The 22,069-nt window shown below is 35.8% G+C and overlaps 1 protein-coding gene across 23 annotated transcripts in view; it reads left to right on the forward strand.

Annotated features, from left to right (window-relative positions):
• CDC42BPA (CDC42 binding protein kinase alpha) overlaps nt 1-22,069 on the forward strand; it is a 332,162-nt gene that overhangs the window by 294,099 nt on the left and 15,994 nt on the right. For 15 of the 23 annotated variants that reach the window (XR_007719261.1, XM_050757123.1, XM_050757166.1 and 12 more), the window contains 5 exons: nt 1,733-1,830; nt 4,585-4,669; nt 10,845-10,968; nt 11,665-11,782; nt 16,748-16,933. Coding sequence is in view for 22 of the 23 variants with exons in the window: in XM_050757123.1 (XP_050613080.1) it covers nt 1,733-1,830; nt 4,585-4,669; nt 10,845-10,968; nt 11,665-11,782; nt 16,748-16,933 (611 nt within the window). In the remaining variant the exon portion in view is untranslated. Of the gene's footprint in view, nt 1-1,732; nt 1,831-4,584; nt 4,670-10,844; nt 10,969-11,664; nt 11,783-14,287; nt 16,934-22,069 lie in introns of those variants that run through there. The other 8 variants (XM_050757286.1, XM_050757256.1, XM_050757297.1 and 5 more) reach the window with 3 other exon arrangements.

Consider the following 22,069-nt stretch of genomic DNA (forward strand, 5'->3'; position numbering starts at 1 on the left):
TCCCAAAGCACTGAGATTATAGGCTTGACTCACCACACCCAGCCTTATTGAATACTTTTAATTATGGAATACTTTGGTTATTGAATATTCCAATCATTATTGAATATGTGCCATTGAATATGAGTTACAGCAGTGAGTAAAATAGATAACAGTCTTACCCCCACAGAGCATGGGTGCAGTGGAAAAGATTCATGATAAAGCAAGTAGTTGCAGTAGAATGTAAGTGCTATGATAGCAGAAGTAGAGAGTTCTATAGAACCACATAGGAGAAGTATTTCATCCATACTGTTTTGTTTTTAATGAAAAATACTTGAGCATGTTAAAATGCTGAAGGGAAAAAAAACCCTAGGGAACTATGTGGAACAGTTGTCTATATGGGAAATAGAGTAAGACCGCCAAGAAGACCAGAGAGGACAAAATTCAGAAGACAGGTGCATGAATTACTTGGGGAAAGGAGGAGTAAAACCTCTTCATTTGTAACAAGATAGGAGGAGGAGTTATGGGTATTGGTCTAGTCAAGGTTAGAGGTTCATTGCAAGAAAGTTTGGCAGGACAATCCATGCTTATTACAGAAAAATCAGAAAGTCTGCATAAACAGGACAAAAGAAAAATACGTCTAGTTCTACCCATCCAGACTTATTTTTTCCCCACCCTCCATCCTGGGATGAAAGGTTTAACTATTTTTTCTTGTTATTGTTGTTGTTTTTGTCTTTCCAACTTTTCAACTGCAGATCTTGGGAATTAACTATTTTTAATATTTCTTCTGAAAAATACAGTCTTAGGTGGGCACAGTGGCTTACACCTGTAATCCTAGCACTTCAGGAGACTGAGGCAGGAGGATTGCTTGGGGCCAGAAGTTCTAAGCCAACCTGGGCAACATAGCGAGAACCTGTGTCTATAAAAAATTTTCTTTAATTAGCCAGGTGTAGTGGTTGCATGCCTGTTGTCCCAACTACCCAGGAGGCCGAGGTGGGAGGATCACTTGAGCTATGATCATGCCACTTTTCTCCAGCCTAGGCAACACAATGAGACCTTATCTCTAAAAACACAAACCCACACACACTCTCACACTCTCTTTCTTATCAATAGAATAAATGCTGTTTTGTAACTGAGTCAGGTAATAATTATGATTATTCTAATGTAGAGTCAGAGTTGGAATGTCTGACTTTTTTGTATAGCTCTGCCAATAATTCCCTTTGTAACCTTAGTTTAAGTAAACCACTGAATCTTTCTTTGCTTGTGTTGATATTCATTTGTTGATATTCATTCTTTCAACAAGTATATATTGAGCATCTACCCTATTCATGTAACTATGCTACAGTGCTTTATTATACTTTCTTAACAGGGACTAGAACACTTACCTGGAGATTTCTCTGCTTTCTAAGTTTGATTCACTGTCAATAACTTAACTACTTTTAGGAATCAAGTACTTTAAATATAATGAAATTCCTTTATAGAACTCATGTTGGGCAGGGAAATAGTATACCCCTGGTGCTTACAAAATCCGTCTATATTATAATGGCTATATAATCTGACATTGGTGTGCCAGTTCTTCATTTACGATATAAGTTCTATTTGCTTCAAAAATATTTTGATTTGGCTACTATATGATAGCCACATAGGATTTGGGTGGGATTCCACTCTACAGTTATTTAGTGTAGACCTTTCAAAATATTTGGGGTTTAATAGTTAAAAGTAATCCACAAGCTGCTCCCTCCTTCTCTTCTCCCAGGTTACAATGCACCATATCTCTCGGTGTACAGTGAAAATGCAGTTGATATCTTTGATGTGAACTCCATGGAATGGATTCAGACTCTTCCTCTCAAAAAGGTAATTTAACATTAAAATGTTGGCTAAGCCAACTGAGTATAAGTGAAAACACTAAATTACTACATAGTAATTTTTTTTTTATTAACTCAACATTTTGTGGCATGTGTAATTGGCAGTTTGGGACTTAGCTAAGAGTGAGAAAATAGAAACAGAAATAAAGTTGGTTAATTTCCTTAGGCCTAGCTAAAACCATACTAATTTTACTATATTTGGTTTATGCAAAGTATGATTGCTATTATTATGAACAACTAGAATATATCCTACAACCTAAAATAAAATGTCAGTGTTATCTTCCACTTTTGGATTAAGGAGCTCTGAGAGACTACACGATTATTATGAATTATAACTGTTATTCACCCAGTGTTTAATCTTGTGAGGACAGATTTAACAGGCTAGAAAAGTGGTTAAACTTAGAACCAAAACTGTTTAAGTGTCTCATAATTGAAAAATAAAGATTTCATATATTCCTAATAAAATGTAATATTTTTCTTAATTTATAATCCTATGTTTCCATAACACAGAGAATTTTTACAAGTATAGAACTCCTAGTTTGCAAAAATGAAGAGCAATAGTTTCATGTAGATAGATGTGATATATATATAGCATGTATGATTAGTTGGGGGACAGGGTTTAGAGAATACGTGAAAGTCGCTGAGATGATATTTCAAAATTAGCTCCCATTTAAAATCATAATGGCAGTTTAAAAAGCTCTTGTAAATACTGCCAGATTATCTGAAGCAACTAAAATATACTCTAGTTTGTAAATTTGGACTGGTCATTATTACTTTTCTGTGGGGTTTTTTTGTTGTTTTTTGTTTTGTTTTGTTTTTGTTTTTGTTTTTGAGACAGGGTCTCGCTGTGTCATCCAACCTGGAGTGCAGTGACATGATTTCGGCTCACTGCAGCCTCCGCCTCCTGGGTTCAAGCGATTCTCCCACCTCTGCCTCCCGAGTAGCTGGGACTACAGGTGTACACCACCATGCCCTGCTGATTTTTGTGTTTTTAGTAGAGACAGGGTTTCACTGTGTTGGCCAGGCTGGCCTCGAACCTCTGACCTCAAGTGATCCGCCTGCCTCTGACTCCCAAAGTGCTGGGATTACAGGCGGGAGCCACTGCACCCAGCCCTATTTGATTTTTATCATGTAATTTTTGCAATATATGTGAAAGAATAAATATATGGCCTTTGTGAGGGATAATAATAAACTGATCACTCATGAACCTACCTCCTAACCTGAGAATCAGAACATCACTCATATAACTGCAAACTGCATCATGTGCTTATCATTCCTTTGCTTTTCTTAAAATACAGAATTTTTGCATATTTAAGTATCCATAAATAATATATCTTTCAGTTTTGCTTGGTTTTGAGTTTTATAAAAATGTAATAATATATAGTCATTTTCTATCTTGCTTTCTTCACTCATCCACCAAGTCTCATTCATTCATGTTGTTACATATACCGTAGTTTATTGCTTTTCAGTACTATAAAATATTCTGTTGCGTGAACTTATCTGTTCCCTGATGGGTAGACATTGAATTATTTACTAGCTTTTTGCAATTGTGATGTTGCTGCATATGTTTTTTGGAATAGTTTTCAGGAGTTTCAGTCATATACCTAGGAGCAGAATCAATGGGACATAGGGAGTTCAGTTATTCAGCTTTATGAGATAGTGTCATATTATTTTCCAAAGTAATTGTACCAACCAGTACTCCCATCAACAGCGTAAAGGAATTCTTATCCACATACTAGTACTTTCCATTGTCAGGATTCATAGGTTTTGTAAATGGTTACAAAGTAGTATTTCGTTGAAGTTTCAATTTGCATGTCCCTAACTGTGTAGTTGAAAGTCTTTTGTATGTTTATTCATCATTCATATTTCCTCTTCCATGAAATGCCTGGTCATGCTTTTTGCTCATTTTGCTATTGGATTGGCCACATTTTTCCTATTTATTGGAATTCTTTATACATTGTGGATACTGGCTAATAATGGATATGTAAATCTTTTTCTTCTTTGTGACCTATTCATTCATTTGTATTTGGCTGAACAGAAGTTACTGATTTTAATGTAGTTAAATGTATCTTTCTTTTCCTTTATGTTTGTCTTTTTTCTCCTGTTTAAGAAACTCTTTCCTACCTTAAAGTCATAATATACATTCTATTTTCCTCCAAACATTTTACCTTTTTTTTTAATCTTTTTTAAATTTATGTACCCAACCTCCAAACATTGTAAAGCTCAGCCTATTACATTTCTGTTTTTAATCCAATTGGAATTGATGCTTTTGTGTATGGTGTGAAGTAGAGATTTTATTTTATTGGTTCCATATAACCAGTTGTTCAATCACTATTTATTGACAGTCCCTCCTTTCCCCAGTGATCTACCCTTCCATCTCCATCATATCTATGCATTTAGTTTTTGATAGTAAGAATTCATAAATCAGCCATGTTGATATCTTCTTAGTATAACTGGTCATTAATGGCTTTAAAATGTCTAAGGTTTAAATGTACTTCTACTTATTTGTTCATTTGCCTAGGATAGCCTTCCTTTAAAATGTTATCATTGTAAGTTTGTTTGTTCAAATTAGATAGTATTATACCTTTCCAGTCAGAATTATTGTTGATTTTTCTGAGAGGGCTGTATTTTGAAGTAGATAAGCAAGAAGTCTTAATAAGGTGTACTTTATAAGCAGGACGTACGTTTTATAATTTAGTTTTTAAAGGTTTTGTCAAAATACTAATTTTGTTTTTTATTTTAGGTTCGACCCTTAAACAATGAAGGATCATTAAATCTTTTAGGGCTGGAGACCATTAGATTAATATATTTCAAAAATAAGATGGCAGGTAAGAAAATATATATATTCATAGGGATAGCTTCATTGGAAATATTATTTCTAAGCTACCTGCCCAAGGTCACATTAATAGTAAGTGCCAGAGTCCAGATTTCAACACAGGTGTATCTTACTCCAAGTCTATGATGTTGGCTAGTCACATTCTTAATATATTAGAATAAATTACTAAGCAAAAAGTCATTCTGTTCAAGCTCGTGTAAGTATTTGATTCTAATGTACCTTATTTTTCTGTGGAGTACCTGGGTAAGTAGAGAAAGTGTAGCTGATTATATCTTCTGTATTTTCAATATTGTAGAACCTAACCAAAATTTGTAACATTAAAATTATAAACACTCATCTAGAGTTGAGGAATATGTCTTCAGGAACATATCGCCTGCCAGTGTACAGGGCCTAGCACTTCGGAAGTGGTGATGTCAGCATAGGAAGAAGCAGGAAAGAGAGGAGAGTCACGGGAGTGCCTGGAACCAGGAGAGGGAATGGAGACCCAGAGTGTTACAGACAGGAGGGGAGGATATTTGGTCAGTGACCAAAATATTGAGGTGAGACTGTCACACATGTTATTACATACCACACATAAAATGCCAGGGAGACTGCTCACATAGAATTAAATGTTGTTTGCCTGTCAGGGTGTCCAAACAGTTAAAGTCTCAGTTTTAACAAATATTATTATAGTACCCTCTTCTACATAATAAAGTCATTTTTGTGTCATAGCAGCAAATTTCTGTATTATAGAAGTATTTGTAAATTTCTGATCTGTTATGGCAGGTCTGTTAGCGAGGATGTATTTATGGTACATTATGTATTTAAAATAATTTTTTTTTTTAAGACGGAGTCTCACTCTGTTGCCCAGGCTATAGTGCAGTGGCACAATCTTGGCTCACTGCATCATCCTCCTCCCGGGTTCAAGTGATCCTCCCACCTCAGCTTCCTGAGTAGCTAGGATTATGGGTGTGCACCACCACACCCAGCTAATCTTTTGTGTTTTTAGTAGAGACAATTTCACCATGTTGGCCAGGCTGGTCTTGAACTCCTGACCTCAAATGATCCGCCCGCCTCAGCCTCCCAAAGTTCTGGGATTATAAGCCTGAGCCATCACGCCCGGCCAGTATTTAAAATAATTTAAGTGGACAAATATAAGTAAAAATATTGGCTTCAAGAAAACACATTAAAACGTTTAGACCCATTATTTTGGGGTAGTGAATTTTTTTTTTTTTTTTTTTTTTTTTTTTTTTTTTTTTTTTTTGAGACGGAGTCTCACTCTGTTGCCAGACTGGAGTACAGTGGCGCCATGTTGGCTTACTGCAACCTCTGCCTCCTGGGTTCAAGCGATTCCCCTGCCTCAGCCTCCTAAGTAGCTGGGATTACAGGCACGCACCCCCATGCCCAGCTAATTTTTTTGTATTTTTAGTAGAGACGGTTTCACCATGTTGGCCAGGATGATCTCCATCTCCTGACCTCGTGTTCCACCCACGTTGGCTTCTGAAAGTGCTTTGATTGCAGGTGTGAGCCAAAGTGCCTGGCCATGAAATTATTATCTTAATGGTTTTTTCCCACCTACCCCATATTCCTCCAATAAATTTGTCTTTTCTACTATCAAAAAAAATCCATCAGAAGTTTTCTGTGATTATTTTTGTTGGTTTTGTTTTATTTTGTTGGTGTGTTTTTATGTTATAAGTACTAGAATACACAAAATTGCTTGATTTCTGGTTCAGTGCATTGGTACGTTGTCTTGGAACCAGAGGTTTCTTGGTGAACATAGCAGGAATCTATGCTAAGAGTACATTCCATTATGACTTAAGAAAGGATATTCAGGTTTTAAAGGTGATTCTCATTCAGAGATGGATACCTCGTGAAGTTAATGAAATGTAAACTTTAGATACTTCACTTCCAAGACCCATACTTAGTTTTATACAGGCATACCCCCATTTTATTGTGTGGCACTTTATCGTGCTCCACAGGTACTACATTTTTTACAAATCGCAGGTTTATGGTAACCCTGCCTCCAGTAAGTCTCAGCGCCATTTTTCCAATAGCATGTGTTGACTTCATGTCTCCGTTTCACATTTTGGTAATTCTTGCAATATTTCAAACTTTTTCACTGTTATTCTGTCTGTTATGGTGATTTGTGATCAGTGATCCAAATTTGAAGTTATTGTAATTGTTTTGGGGTGCCACAAACCATGCCCATATAAGATGCCAAACTTAATTGATAAATGTGTGTGTTCTGACTGTTCAACCAAGCAGCTGTTCCCTGGTCTCCCTCCCTTTCATTGGGCCTCTCTATTCTCTGAGAACCAACAATAGTGAAATTAGGCCAATTAATAGCCCTACAATAGCCTCTAAGTGTTCAACTGAAGAGTCGCACATCTCTTACTTTAAATCAAAAGCTAGAAATGATTAAACTTAATGAGGAAGGCATATTGAAAGTCAAGATAGACTGCAAGCTAGGCCTCTTAACAGTTAGCCAAGTCATGAGTGCAAAGGAAAAGTTCTTGAAAAAAATTAAAAGTGCTGCTACAGAGAACACATGAATGATAAAGTGAAACAACCTTATTGCTGTTATGGAGAAAGTTTTAGTGATCTGGATAGACTGTGAGCTGCAACATTCCCTTAAGCCAAAGCCTAATCCAGAGCAAAACTTTCTCTTCAATTCTATAAAAGCTGAGAGCTGTCAGGAAACTGCAGTAGAAAAGAAGCTAGCAGAGTTTGGGTCATGAGATTTAAGGAAAGAAGCCATCTTCATAACATAAAAATGCAAGGTGAAACAGCAAGTATTGATGTACAAGCTGCAGCAGTTTATCCAGAAGACATAGCTGAGATAATTGATGAAGGTGGCTACACTGAACAATACAAAATTCAGTTTAGCTAAAACAGACTTCCATAAGATGCCATCTAGGACTTTCATAGCTAGAGAGAAGTCAATGTCTGGCTTCAGAGCTTCAAAGGACAGGCTGACTCTTGTTAGGGATTATTGTAGCTTGTGGCTTTACGTTGAAGCCAGTGCTCATTTACCATTCGAAAAAATCCTAGGCCCTTAAGAGTTACAGTAACTCAGCTGGGCACAGTGGCTCACACCTATAATCCCAGCACTTTGGGAGGCTGAGGCAGGCAGATCACCTGAGGTCAGGAGTTTGAGACCAGCCTGACCAACATGGAGAAACTCTGTCTCTACTAAAAATACAAAATTAGCCAGGTGTGGTGGCGCATGCCTGTAATCCCAGCTACTCAAGAGGCTGAGGCAAGAGAATTGCTTCAACCTGGGAGGTGGAGGTTGCAGTGAGCCGAGATTGCGCCATTGCACTCCAACCTGAGCAACAAGGGCGAAACTCCATCTCAAAAAAAAAACAAAAAAAGAAATATGGTAACTCCACTCTGCCTATATTTTATAAGCAGAACAACAAAGTCTGGATGGCAACATATCTGTTTACAGGATGTCACTGAAAATTTTAAGCCCACTGTTGAGATCTACTGCTCAGAAAAGAAAGACTTCTTTCAAAATATTACTGTTCATTGACAATGCACCTAAGTCACCCAAAATTTCTGATGGAGATGTACAAGGAGATTAATTTCACATCTGCTAACACAGTATCCATTCTGTAGCCCATGGACAAAGGAGTAATTTTGACTTTCAAGTCTGATCATTTAAGAAACGTATTTCATAAGGCTATAGCTGCCATAGATAGTTATTCCTCTGATGAATCTGGGCAAAATAGATTGAAAACCTTCTGGAAAGGATTCATCATTCTAGATGCCATTAAGAACATGTGTGATTCATGGGAAGAGGACAAAATACCAATATTCACAGGAGTTTGGAAGAAGCAGGTTCCAGCACTCATGGATGACTTTTAGAGGTTCAAGACATCAGTGAAGGAAATAACTACAGATGTGGTGAAAAGAGCAAAAGAACTACTAGAATTAGAAGTGGAGACTGAATTGCTGCAATCGCATGATAAATTTGATTGGATAAGGTGTTGTATCTCATGGGTAAGCAAAAAAAAAAATGGTTTCTTGAAATGGAATCTACTCCTGGTGAAGATGTTAAGAACATTGTTGAAAAAGCAAGAAAATATTTAGAATACTACATACACTAAGGTGATAGGGCAGAGGCAGGGTTTGAGAGGATTGACTCCAGTTTGGAAAGGAATTCTACTGTGGGTAAAATGTTGTCAAACAGCATCATTATGCTACGGAGAACCGTGTTTTGTGAAAGGAGGAGTTAGTGTGGCAAACTTTATTGTTGTCTCACTTTAAGAAACTGCTGCAGCCATTCCAACCTTCAGCAACCACCAGCCTGCTCAGTCAGCAGCTTATCCACATCCCTCCTACTATCAACAAGAATACGACTCATGGAGGTGAAGATGATTGTTAGCATTTTTTGGCAATAAAGCATTTTTAAATTATGGTATGTATGTTATTTTTTTTAGACATGTACCGTTGCCCACTTAACAGACTACAGTATAATGTAAACATAATGTATATGCACTGAAAGAGCAAAAAAATTGTGTGACTTGCTTTATTTTGATACTTGTTTTATTATGTGGTCTCAAACTGAACCTGCACTTTCTCCAAGGTATGCCTGTATTCTGTTTCTTAGAGGAACTCCACATATTTGTATAAGATTGGCTCCACCCTGTTCTCACTGTGTGTGACTATGCTGGTCTTAAATGTGTTCATACCCACTATGTGTCTGTAAGACAAAACTTACTCTGACTTGTCTCTTCCCATGCTTTTTCATCTTTCTACTCTAGGCTAAGAGTAGAGGTAGATCTTGGAGAAGAGGGACCTGACAAAATTTTAATGTAGTTGTCTTTTTCTTTGACAAAGGAAGGAAATCGCATCTCAAGAGGTTCTTTCTTTTTCTGTGTTTTGCTTTCTCTGTCATTTCTTAAGAGTCAGTGTTCCTGCAGCCCTCTGCCTGTCCAAAATCTCCCATTGCTACCCTAAGTCTCCAAGACCTGCTTTACCCTCATAATTCTCAAATTCCAAATTTGTGTCCCACATTATCATTCACTTCAAAAACTCTTTTCTTTGACTGGGCATGGTGGTGCATGTGCCTGTAATCCCAGTTCTTTGGGAGGCCAAGACAGCAGGATCACTAGAGCCCAGGAGGTTGAGGCTGCAGTGAGCTGTGATAGTGCTACTACACTCCAGCCTGGGCAACAGAGCAAGACCCTGCCTCAAAAAAATAAATAATAATAATTCTATTTTTAAAATATGTATTATTAGGAAAGCAGTCTGCCTAAGCCATATTATTATGCCACGAGTATCATGTTGCACTTTTGCTAATTATCACCTTTATTTTCTTATAGGCTCATTTCGCTTCTTCCCACCTCCTCCTTCTCACTTCAGCTTTTTGGGTGTTGAAAACTTCTAAACTTTCCTCTTTTTCCTTATCTTATTTAGATAATGACACCCTTTGTTGTGTTATATGGATACAGTTGTCTATTTTTTTCTTCTTTTCACATAGCTCAGCATGTTTTGGGAGTCCCTGGCAGACAGTTTTGTTTACTTCTAGATATTAAAACTGACATCGGATAAGACTGTCACTGGGTTGCTAGGTGTATATGATTAAACATCTACCCCCAAGATTAGAAGAGGAGAAATAGTGACAGATTCTTACCTTTTGTAAAGGAAGGGTAGTGGGAGCACAGCTCCTTTTTTTAACTCCATGTCTCATAGATTAAACCTTGCAAAGGAAATTTTTTTTATTATGTAAAGATAGTTGTTATTGTTGTTTACCATTTATGCCTGATTACTGCTCAGGGTAACAATAGTAGCTCTTTAACAACACCCTAAGCCATTGAAATCAATACCTGGAGGGAGAGAAAACACAGTATTGAGATACTGAGGTGGGGTGGGGTGGCTGATTAGAGTGACAGAACACCAAGGCAAGTACAGTTTTCTTCTAGTAAAATTATGCCATACTATGTTTATAATCAAGTAAAAATGAAAGTATATTTTGTAAGCTATGTTTACTTTCAGCATATTATCTGTTTACATAGGTTCTGTTAAATATTATTTACTGTGGTTATCAACCCAACATTTAAAAACCAGAATTGCATATACTTGTACTATCATTGTTTGTACTGTCTTGGAGGTTAATAGATAAAAAGCATTTTAACAGTTTAAAGAACATCATTATCGTTTGTATTTTTTCGTTTTAACAGAAGGGGACGAACTGGTAGTTCCTGAAACATCAGATAATAGTCGGAAACAAATGGTTAGAAATATTAACAATAAGCGGCGTTATTCCTTCAGAGTCCCAGAAGAGGAAAGGATGCAGCAGAGGAGGTAGATATTTAACCTGTACTATCATCCATGCCTGCTTGTACATCTGGGACTACTTGGTGATGATACTATATTTGATTTGGAAGGAAAATTGGGTATCTGAAAATCTCATTCATCTGTGGTGTCAAAAACTGCAATAATGAATGTAACTTCTCTGTCTCATTTTAATTAATATTCTCAAAATTGTGAGTATGCACCGGATTAAAGTACCATATTTTTATTCACCTTATTCACTTCTCTATGAATATGGAATAGTCATACTTTTGGATTGTGTACCTTTCTACAATATAAGCATAGGACATAGCTGTGCATACAGTAAACCTGTATATGTCTAAGAAGTTCAGACTTTTCTCTTCATGAGCAAACAGAAGTAGGATTGAAGTGTTACCATTTTTAAAGAGATACATAAAATGTTCAGAATTATATGTAAAATAGAGCTTCTTTGATGTCTTAAGTATTTGAAAAGACCCTCTCTACTTTTCCACCTAAAATAATAAGATCTTGTATTTAAAATTTAAAACAAAACATTCTAAGGAAGTAAATTTTTAATTGAGTATATTCTGTTACTCTAATTATATTCTTATTAATGTGATTTAACAGTTGTATTTTTATTAAGAAAATTAAGTGTGCTTAATTTTTTTCATAAGCTACATAAATTAACTATGGAAACAGTGTCTAAACAGATGCTTTGTTTTACAGGGAAATGCTACGAGATCCAGAAATGAGAAATAAATTAATTTCTAATCCAACTAATTTTAACCACATAGCACACATGGGTCCTGGAGATGGAATACAGATCCTTAAAGATCTGCCCATGGTAAGAGGAATTAAGAGTGAATGTAAAAAAGTGCAGATGTCGGGGGAATATAAACAGGCTTATGCGTAAACTTCAAAGGATATGTGAATGTAATGAGGAAATGTTTCTCTCAGTATACCACAATATGTCTAAGATACATGATGACATACCTGATGAACAAAACATAAAATTTAGACATCTGTCAAAAGCCAAACAAATCAAGTTCTTATTTAGTTCCATATTGGAGAATTTCTCCCATGCCTATGTTTACTATTGTTGGTGGAAGAAACTACCAGATTTGGAGAGGTTCTATACCAAATTTGGAATGTGGTTACCAAATCACTAAAATTTCACTACATATTAGCAAATCAATACAGATATTTGGCCTACTCTTTTTTTTTTTTTTCTTCCCAGAGAACCACATTAGCTTGTTCATTAATGGTCACATCTGTCCGATAGTTGTGAAATTAAATCTTTTTCCTTTGCCGAGTTACAAACATTACCTGGTCAGTTGTACATGAAAAAGTATAACATAGGCCGGGTGTGGTGGCTCATGCCTGTAATCCCAGCACTTTGGGAGGCCAAGACGTGCGGATTGCTTGAGGCCAGGAGTTAAAGACCAGCCCAGGCGACATAAGCAAGACCCCATTTCTTTTTTTTTTTTTTTTTTTTTTGAGATGGAGTCTCGCTCTGCCACCCAGACTGGAGTGCAATGGTGTGATCTCAGCTCACTGCAACCTCTGTCGCCCAGGTTCAAGCGATTCTCCTGCTTCAACCTCCTGAGTAGCTGGGATTACAGGCGCCCAGCACCATGCCCGTCTAATTTTGTATTTTTAATAGAGATGGGGTTTCACCGTGTTGATCAGGCTGGTCTCGAACTCCTGACCTTGTGATCCTCCCACCTCAGCCTCCCAAAGTTCTGGGATTACAGGCATGAGCCACCAAGCCCGACCAAGACCCTATTTCTATAAAAACATAACTGGGCTTTGTAATGTGTGCCTATAGTCCTAGTTACTCGGGAGGCTGAAGTGGGAGGATTACTTGAGCCCAGGAGTTTGAGGCTGTGGGGAGCTATGATTGGCTTTGCATTGGGCAACTGAGCAAGACTGTATCTCAAAAAAGAGAAAAAAGTACAACATTGGAGAACTATTCTGTTTTAACAATATGAAGATTAGGCTCTGAGACTTGTCATGTTTAAATTAAGAATATTAGTGGAATTAGCCAGGCTCTGTACATTTCAGTACCATAGTTCTCTCAACATACTATTAAAACTGTAAAAATGACCCTTTTGATTGGTAGTGATAGCTGCTAAATTTTGCACAGAATTTTAAATATAATTCATATTTCATGGCAATTTGGGAGATGATTTGTGAATCTTGACCCCAATTGCTCTCTAAGGAAATCTGTCTTAATTAAACCACATTATCAACACTACAGTGATAGAAGATATAAACATCTATTACTGACAGAAATTGATTGATAATATAGTTCGGTGTGCAGTCCAGTTTCTTTAAATTTAAAAAAACACTTTCTAAAGGGAGGTTTGCATTTATTTCATAGGAAGAGAAAAAAATCTGCATTCAAGTCTGAGTTCTTCATTGTAAATATCTCAGTTCATCAGTTGGCTCTGCTTGCTTATGAATGAATGTGACATTCTTACTACCAGTACCAATAATATCAAAATATCATATATTCATAGTAATGTACTTTTCTTTATGGAGTTCAAACCAGCCTCATTAATCACTTAGGTTTTTGGAATAGGGTTAGCTCTGCTGAGTAAATATTTAAAAAGTGCAAAACTAGATTACAGCTTATCTTGATATAGTACTTTTAAAAATTTTCAGGTCGAGCACATGAAATGTTAAAACTGTTATACTTTTCTATCATGTTTAAAAGCTATACTTTTTTTTTTTTTTTTTTTAACCTTTTCCTGGTAGTGAGATCTCAGATTTCTCTCCATTCTTTTCCCATTAGGAACATTTGCTTAAAGTCCTGAGTCTGGTCCTCAGAAGTAAACATACCATAACTATAGAGTCCAAAGCCTGTTGTTTTTCCTTGTGGAAGGTGGAATGTCAGGCACAAAATACCTTAAAGAATTTTTTTAAGTTGTGATAGATAACTGAAATGTGAATATATTTACGACTTATATTTGATAAGTCAAGTGCCGTGTAGAATTTTAATTAAACTTTTTAAATTGAGTTAGTAGTTTCTTCAATACATAATATGTAGTTAGCATTATGTAGGGATAGCAGGATACAGATTTCAAATATATATGTTGCAAAACAAAACATCAGCAAATATAAAATTATTTCAGTAGTTACAAGGTTTTTAATAGATATTCTTTTAAAATTGAAATATCTTACACTTTTGTTTCATTTTACTACACAGAAAAGAATGTTTTGATCTCCTACATTCCGACAGTGTAGCTAGAAGTATTATAGAAAATGTTTGTAGACATTCTATTTTAGCCCACATATTACAGTGTTTAACAGAATGTTACTCTGCTTGGTGTCCTTCTGCTATCAGGTGAAAAATCCGTTTGCTAATGTTCCAGAGTTCTTTCAGACCTTCGTATCCAATAAGACTGCACCTTGATGCCAAAATGTCAGATTTGAAACACTGTAAGAACTTTTATATCAGAGATCCCTCCTTACTCTACATTTTCTTCCCTCTTCCTTCCACCACTTTAAGAAAAAAAAAAAGAGATAAAAAGAAAAAATCTGTATCTTTTTATTCAAAATAAGGTCTAGTCTTTATTGATAAGATAGCATTTTCCACAGAATCATTAGACTGCTTGATTTTTAGTATTTGTTGTCACCTAATTTTGTTAACACATGATAATGGTTCTTTTTGGCATTAACACAAGTGACTTTTTGCCCTCTCATTGCAATTCCGTTTTTAATGTGCCCTTCATTGCTTTAACGTTTTCTTATCACGTAAGTGCTTTTGTATTTCCAGGACAAGAAGTTGGTGTAAATTTTTGAAACCTGTTTCTTCACCTGTACATGTAGTATGCATCAAAGATTTTATCTGTCTGAATTCCTGTTCTTCACAAGCAGATTTTATTTTCACATGACTTTTTTCTGTTTCACTACCAAAGGACATATAACCTGAGGCTTTTTTATAGGCATCATTGAAACATCTAACAAATATTTATTGAGCTCTTACTGTGTGCCCAGAACCATCTTCATCTCAGAGTAGACACTAGTAAATATAATAATATGCATGTCTGAAAATAATTAAGCATGCCTGTACTTGTGTATGTATCTGTTGAAAAGCTTGTGATATTTTAATGTATTCTCAGATGTTAATATGTTCTTTCCATTGAAATAGAATTATTACAAACTGTCTCATAAAATAAAGAAGAATTAAATTTATCTAATGTTAACATATATGAGTTTTTAAATACCAAAGCCACATGTTGTCATCTATTCAAAGAGCATGTGTCTCAGACATTTTTATGTTTTAATTTATTCAAATCAGTATTGCTTTCCTGTGAAATACTTATAAGCTTAGAAAGTTTATTGTATGTCTTTAGAAATTTAATTCTGTTGCTTTTGTGCCAGATGATCTTGAAACAGAATTGTTCGCTTTTTGAATATGGAAGGGGCAGTGAGGCTAAGTAAGGGAGTCATATACCTGTATCAGATCCAAACCTTTATTTGTATCTAAGTGAGCCAAGACAATATAAGCAATTAATATAAGATGGTTTGTGTGGCTTATAAATAGATGCTATATTCATTTTCTTGAATTTTTAAAATAATCTACCGTTTTTAATACATGGTTGCTATTTGTAGTAAAGAACAAATTTTTCTCTAATTTGGATGCAAGGATAATACTTTACCTCTAGAAGATTTATTTTTAGCACATTACATTTCTCCTAGCTTTTAATGCATTACTAAAATTGTTAATAAAAATATATTTTCGAGCGTAGTGGCATCCTGGAGCTTAAAGAGTCAAAGTTTCAGGTAGAAAGTACTGATTTTATTCATATCTCTGGAATAAAAACATGATCTTACATAGGAGCCTTTCTTTTAAGCCTAGGTAATTTATGCAATCTCTTTACAAAGCAGGTTCATCTCAGCTCGTGGGAACACGAATGCCATGCTGGATTCAGTTAGCATTCTCTCCAACATGCCATTCACCCTCTGCCTCTAATGAAGGGATCATGTTTTCTGGAAACATAACTGTTCTTCAAGAACTGAATCCTGAAAATTCCCATTAGAGAAGGTGACTGGCTACTGAGTGTTGGTTCCTGAATATTCAGAAGTAGTTCTTTTATCTCTAAAATTAGTCCTTGGATTCAAAAGCTTTTTTCTATGTCTTTGATATTATATTATTTCATTTTTAAATAATATACCTGAACATTGAAGGGAAGATTTTTAACTTAAGAAAATAAACATGTTCTTTTTGGGTGTCTAAATGGAAATAAGCTTGGGCTGCTTAAAGGTAAACCAATAATTAGTATATTCCATGGCTAACTGTTATAAGGAAATAAAATCAGTAAAAACAAACACATTATCAGGGAATGGTTTTACATGGTTTTATATTTCTAAAGAAGCAGTTTCATAACACATCTGTTTAGAAGCTGTTGTAGGTTCACTTGTTCATTTTCTTGCTTCTTTCTTGCTTTTTCTATCCTTAATGTTTGGTAGATTTGCCATATTTTGATTGTGTTATTACATAAGAAAATACTGAAGTAAACTCTGAAAGTCTAGTATCTCCGAAAGTCCAAATTCTCCTTACTTAACTATTTTAATTAAAGAATAATTTTATAGAAAAGAATGATCTTTTTGCAAATCAGCTATTTAAGTAACTGGCAAGAGTATTATAAAATTTAACTTTCTAAGACCTAAAAGTATTTCATTAAGGATTCAGCTCTGATATAAGATACTATTCCATTTGTTCTATGTGCATGTTGTGTGAAATGTGAATCCATTTCCATCACCTTATTGCCTTTTTTCATCTTTCTTTTGTTTTTGATAGCCAGGTTTCCCTTATCCATCCCCTCATCATCACTCCGGTCTGATCTCCTCTCCGATCAACTTTGAACACATCTATCACATGACTGTTAATTCTGCTGAAAAATTTCTCTCTCCTGATTCCATAAACCCTGAATATTCCCCGTCTCTACGCTCTGTCCCTGGTACACCAAGCTTTATGACTCTGAGGGTATGAACAGCTGAGTCAGGTGTTAACTTTTACTAACCATGTATGGATTTCCTTTTGCCTGGCTTTAATAAGTAACACCGCTGAGATGGTGCCATCTTGTGAACCTTTTCCTTTGGCCTATTTCTTTCCTGCCAGACTTCTCCTCTTCCTCTTCCTCTTCCTCTTCCTCTGTTTATCTTCCTCTTCTTTCTTTCCCATTTCCATTTGTTTCTTCTTTTGAGGAAGAAGATGGAGGAATAGGAAAGATTTCAATTTTTATTTTTGAAACACAGTATTGAAGATTTGTCTATGTTTAATGAAAGATTTTTCCATCATAAGAAATAGCTCTCTATTCTATTAAAACGAACAGGAAAGGGCTCCCAGAATTTCTGAATTTTTTAGCTCCTTACCCTATAACCAGTTCAATTCAGTGAAATGTTTTATATTTAGTGAGGTTAGTCTGTGGTAGAGCCCATCCACAGACCTATCTACAATAAACCCCTTTTTGAAAAGCTTAAAAATCTCCAAAGTAAAAAGTTAAAAAATTAATATTAATGAGTAACAAAAATTCTAAAAATAAGTAGATACTAATCTTTGAGTTACTGAAATGCATGTAATTCCAACCAGGATCCAAGGTAAGAAAACTAAAGCAAAGAGAGAGGAAAATTTAGAAAGCATGCTGTATTCTGAAGGATTATGGCAGCTGCTGTTGGTCTCTTCCATTCAGCTTGTATCTTTGCTACCAGTGGCTTTGCAATAGGGTGGAGAGCTGGTGGCCATTAAAGCTGAATATTCATATGTCCATCAAGTGGTGTATGCTTACAGTAACTTCAAGGGAACATCTTCTTAAGTTAGTTTTGCAGGTAATAAAATGTTTGAATTGTATAATGTATCACTTCCCACAATGTCCCCTAACTTACAGCAATAGTAGATCAATTTTTGTATTTATATATGTAGAAATTTTCCAATTAGAAAATTAGCTATAGGATGGGAAGTTTATTTTTTTGTTTGTATTATAAAGTTATTCTAAATTATAACGTTTTAAATGTTATTGACATTTAAATTATTATATCACTTAAATATCTTATCTGACCAAATTAAATTAACCATGATAAAATAAGTCTTAGTTTGCTTAGACTGCAGGGAGTGGATTCCAGAGGAATTTTGTATTTGTTAATCAGGAACTTTTCACTGGGTAGGATGGCTCACACATGTAATCCCAGCTCTTTGGGAGGCTGAAGCAGGAGGATCACGAGCCTAGGAGTTTGAGACAACCCTGGCCAACCATAGTGAGACCCCATTTCTGCAAAAAATAAAAATAAATTAGCTGGATGTGGTGGCACATGCCTGTGGACCCAGCTACTTGGGAGGCTGAGGGGAGAAGATCACTTGCGCCTGGGAGCTCGATGTGGCAGAGAGCTGTGATTGCACCACTGCACTCCAGCTTAGGTGATAGAGCAAGACTCTGTCTCAAAAAAATAATAACTTTTCATATAAAAGACTATGGAAATGTTGCTTTAGTTAGTCATCTATAACTAGAAATACCGTACCATCAAATGAAAGTCTTACCCTAATCTTATGCATATTTGTACCTTGAAAGGACCAGAGGCTTAGGTTTCTTGTCACTTTATAATGAAATGTATTCAACTCTAGCTGACTGAATGATAAACTTTTTTTTTAACAAAACTTTTTTTTTTTTTTTGGTCATTCCTTTATTATTTCAGCCCGTTACGGTGTTACTAAGTTTCAGGTATATTTTGTAGCCTTAATTTTTGCTATTTATTCTAGGGTAGGTTTGTTTTATAGGAAAGGACAACATCAATATATATTAAGGTTTACAGAAAAACAATAACGAAATGTATAGCCTGAAACAAATATTCCCATCTCCTTTGAGCTTTTCCTGGCTGCGTTGTTCACACGTTGCTTGAATCTTACAGGTTGCTCCTGTAAATGTGACTGTTGAATTGCTAGCATTGACTATTTCCATTTTAATTTTTTTATTTTCTTAGAGAAAAAAAAAGCATCTGCTTTAAATAATGCACCAAGAATTACATGGACTGTGCAAATTTGGTAGATAAACCAAATTCATGTAAATGGCATCGGTTAAATTTGGGGCCAACAAGTTGGCAACTTTCAGTATGTGCGATTCTTCAAAATGTATGCTTTGGAGCTTTTCAAGTGATATTAATGCATGCTTTCCCGAGTGCTGGCTTTGACCCTTTTTTAGTTGTTTTGCCATAACCTTTTCTCAGGCATTTCAGGTGCATGTAGGAAAGTTCAGTGCTGCAAACTTTCTCAGAGCTCTAACCTCTCCTTGGAGTGAGTTTCACAATTGCATGGCATCTAGGAACTCAGTTTCCAGTTCTAGACTTTATTATAACTAAAAAATATTTTTTAGCCCCATTTGTACATTTCTTTATTGCTTGTTTCTTTTAACCTCAAAAGCCTTAAGTATTTATGCCCATTTCATTGTATTCTATGTTAAATTATTTAACCTAGATCATATAGCAAAGAAGACAGTCATCTTTTAAGTGTTTGCGTAGAATGTTACTTTGTATCTTTAAAACACAGACCTGTAACTTCAAATCAATATTAACTGAACACTGTTTTACAGAAAGGATCATATTTTGAAATTACATTGCCAACTGAATTAATCTCAATACTCAAATTAGAAAATTGGGATTGCAGATATAATCTATTCATTTTCCATTTATTTATTCAGCAAATATCTTTCAGCACCTAACTATTTTAGGTGCTGGAGAGTTTAGTGTTATTGTAATAGCAGTCAGTATAAGAAATTATGTGATGACTAAAGAACTGAGGCTAGGGAACCGTATGCTTACTGAATAACCAGGACAAATGAACTGTCAGCCCAAAAGCTGAGGACCCTGAGGTGGTGAGTGTGGAGGACAGTGTGCCTATCAACAGTGTCCCCCTGGGTTTCCATGTTTAAAGGTCAAGTATGAGGACATTTAGTAAAATATGTAAAATGTAATTTAAGCATTTAGGCCTTTTCTCTTACTGAAACTTCTAAAACCATTTAGGTAAGATAGATTTCTATTAACATTAAATAACATAAGTCATGAATAAACATAAGTCATACCACAAAGTTTATCAACGTATGGCAGGTATGTGAATAAATTTCTCTAATGTATTTTCTGTGTTAAGCTACTAGAAGAAAAAGTAATATTTCCTGAGCCCAAAACGATGAGAAAAGATTGTGGTTTTGAAACAGTAAAATGAGGCAGACAGTTGTAACATTTTTAAAAAATAACTAGTTAGCTTGGTTAACTAGTTTGAAAACAGCATGATACACTATCATCAACGGTTAAAGAAATTGTGTTGGAAGAAAAGATAGGAAACACATCAAATTGTTAATAGTATCTGGTGAATTCACAGGGGACTTTTTTGGTCCCTTATGATTTCATTATTATATGTTCTGCAGTTCATGAGTATTACCTTTATAATCAGAAAAAAAAGCAAACAATTTTAATGAACTAGTTAGCACTGAGAGAACACCAGGGTAATAAATATATCTTCCAGTCACATTTTGTTATGTTTTAGTGGCTATGACTATCTGTGTGATTTTCTGATGATGTAGAAAAGATAAAGGATTACCCTATACTAACGGTAGCCTATAGCATTCTATGAAGAGAGCATCTCTTTTCAAAGGAAAGTTGCATGTTATAATTTAACTTGGAATTAAACTATTTGGCTTTACTCAACAAATTGATCCTTTGGAAAAGTCACAAAACTTGATTTTTTTAGGGCTTTCAATGTGTGATTTTTTTTTTCATTGCATTTCCATTATAGAGTTAAGGTCTTATTTAAACATGTAAAAGTTGTGATCCCCCCACCACCAAGCAGAATTGCTGGGAGTTTGTTGTTGTTGTTTTGAGATGGAGTCTCGCTCTGTCGCCCAGGCCAGAGTGCAGTGGCATGATCTTGGCTCCTCCGGCAACCTCCACCTCCCAGGTTCAAGCAATTCTCCTGCCTCAGCCTCCTGAGTAGCTGGGACTACAGGTGCGTGCCACCACGCCAGCTAATTTTTTGTATTTTTAGTAGAGACAGGGTTTCACCATATTGGCCAGGCTGGTCTCGAACTCCTGACCTCGTGATCCGCCCACCTCAGCCTCCCAAAGTGCTGGGATTACAGGCCTGAGCCACCACGCCTGGCCAGAATTGCTGTTTTGATGTGACTAAAAGGAAGTTTGAAAGTGATATTGCAGATAGCTGTATGAGGTTGTTACCAGAACAGAGGAAAGAAAGGGCACATAGTAGGACTGGGCTACATGCTTTCTTTTTGCTAGTGTAATTAGCTTCATCCTCAGACAAGCCCCAGGAGGCAATTATCCCCATGATACTGCTGAGGGAACTGGGGCTCAGAGTTTACCAACCCCAAGCCCTGCTGTTAGTCAACTGTGCAGCACAGATGTGAGTAGTGGGCCAAATCCCTCTGTAGCCTGTGCTCACAGCCACCATGCTGCCTTTATGGCACACCCTCTTGAACAGCCAGTGAAGGAGAGGCTGGCTGACAATAGGCTAGTAAGATTACCATCATTTTCTTACCTATGAAAGAAAAATCAATAAGGAGTAGATAAATCTTCCAAGTAAATATATATAAATCTGTTTATAAATTATAAGAAATCAAATCCAGACCATTTGCTTCAGAAGATGCTTACATGAGGCTGGGATTATGTCAGCAAATGGAGAAAAGCCTTGTGAGTGTTAAAAGAGATGTTAATAACATGGTATATATAGTTTGCCTTCTGCAGGATTTATAAAGAATATTGAAATATTTTTCAATATTCAATATCTGGACTTTTTCAGCCCCAACATTTCATCCTTCTGGTCTGAAAAAGATTGGGGCCTTTGGGGAGTCTGCCTGCTTTCTGTTCTCAACTATAACCAGACAGCTCACCCTGCACACCACCTCTCTGGCTGTCCTTTAGGTGTGTGTGATTTGCAAAACATTCTGTGGCCTATTTTCCTACCTCACACACTTAAAATCATTCAGTAATTAAATGGAAAAATCAGTAAGGAGTAGATAAATCTTCCAAGTAAATGTATATAAACCTGTTTATAAACTTTGAAATCAAATCCAGACCATTTACATCAGAAATTAGTTTTCAAACTAATAGTCCCAAATTAACTAAC

The sequence above is a fragment of the Macaca thibetana genome, chromosome 1 (genome assembly GCF_024542745.1).
Source record: "Macaca thibetana thibetana isolate TM-01 chromosome 1, ASM2454274v1, whole genome shotgun sequence".
Taxonomy (NCBI): domain Eukaryota; kingdom Metazoa; phylum Chordata; class Mammalia; order Primates; family Cercopithecidae; genus Macaca; species Macaca thibetana.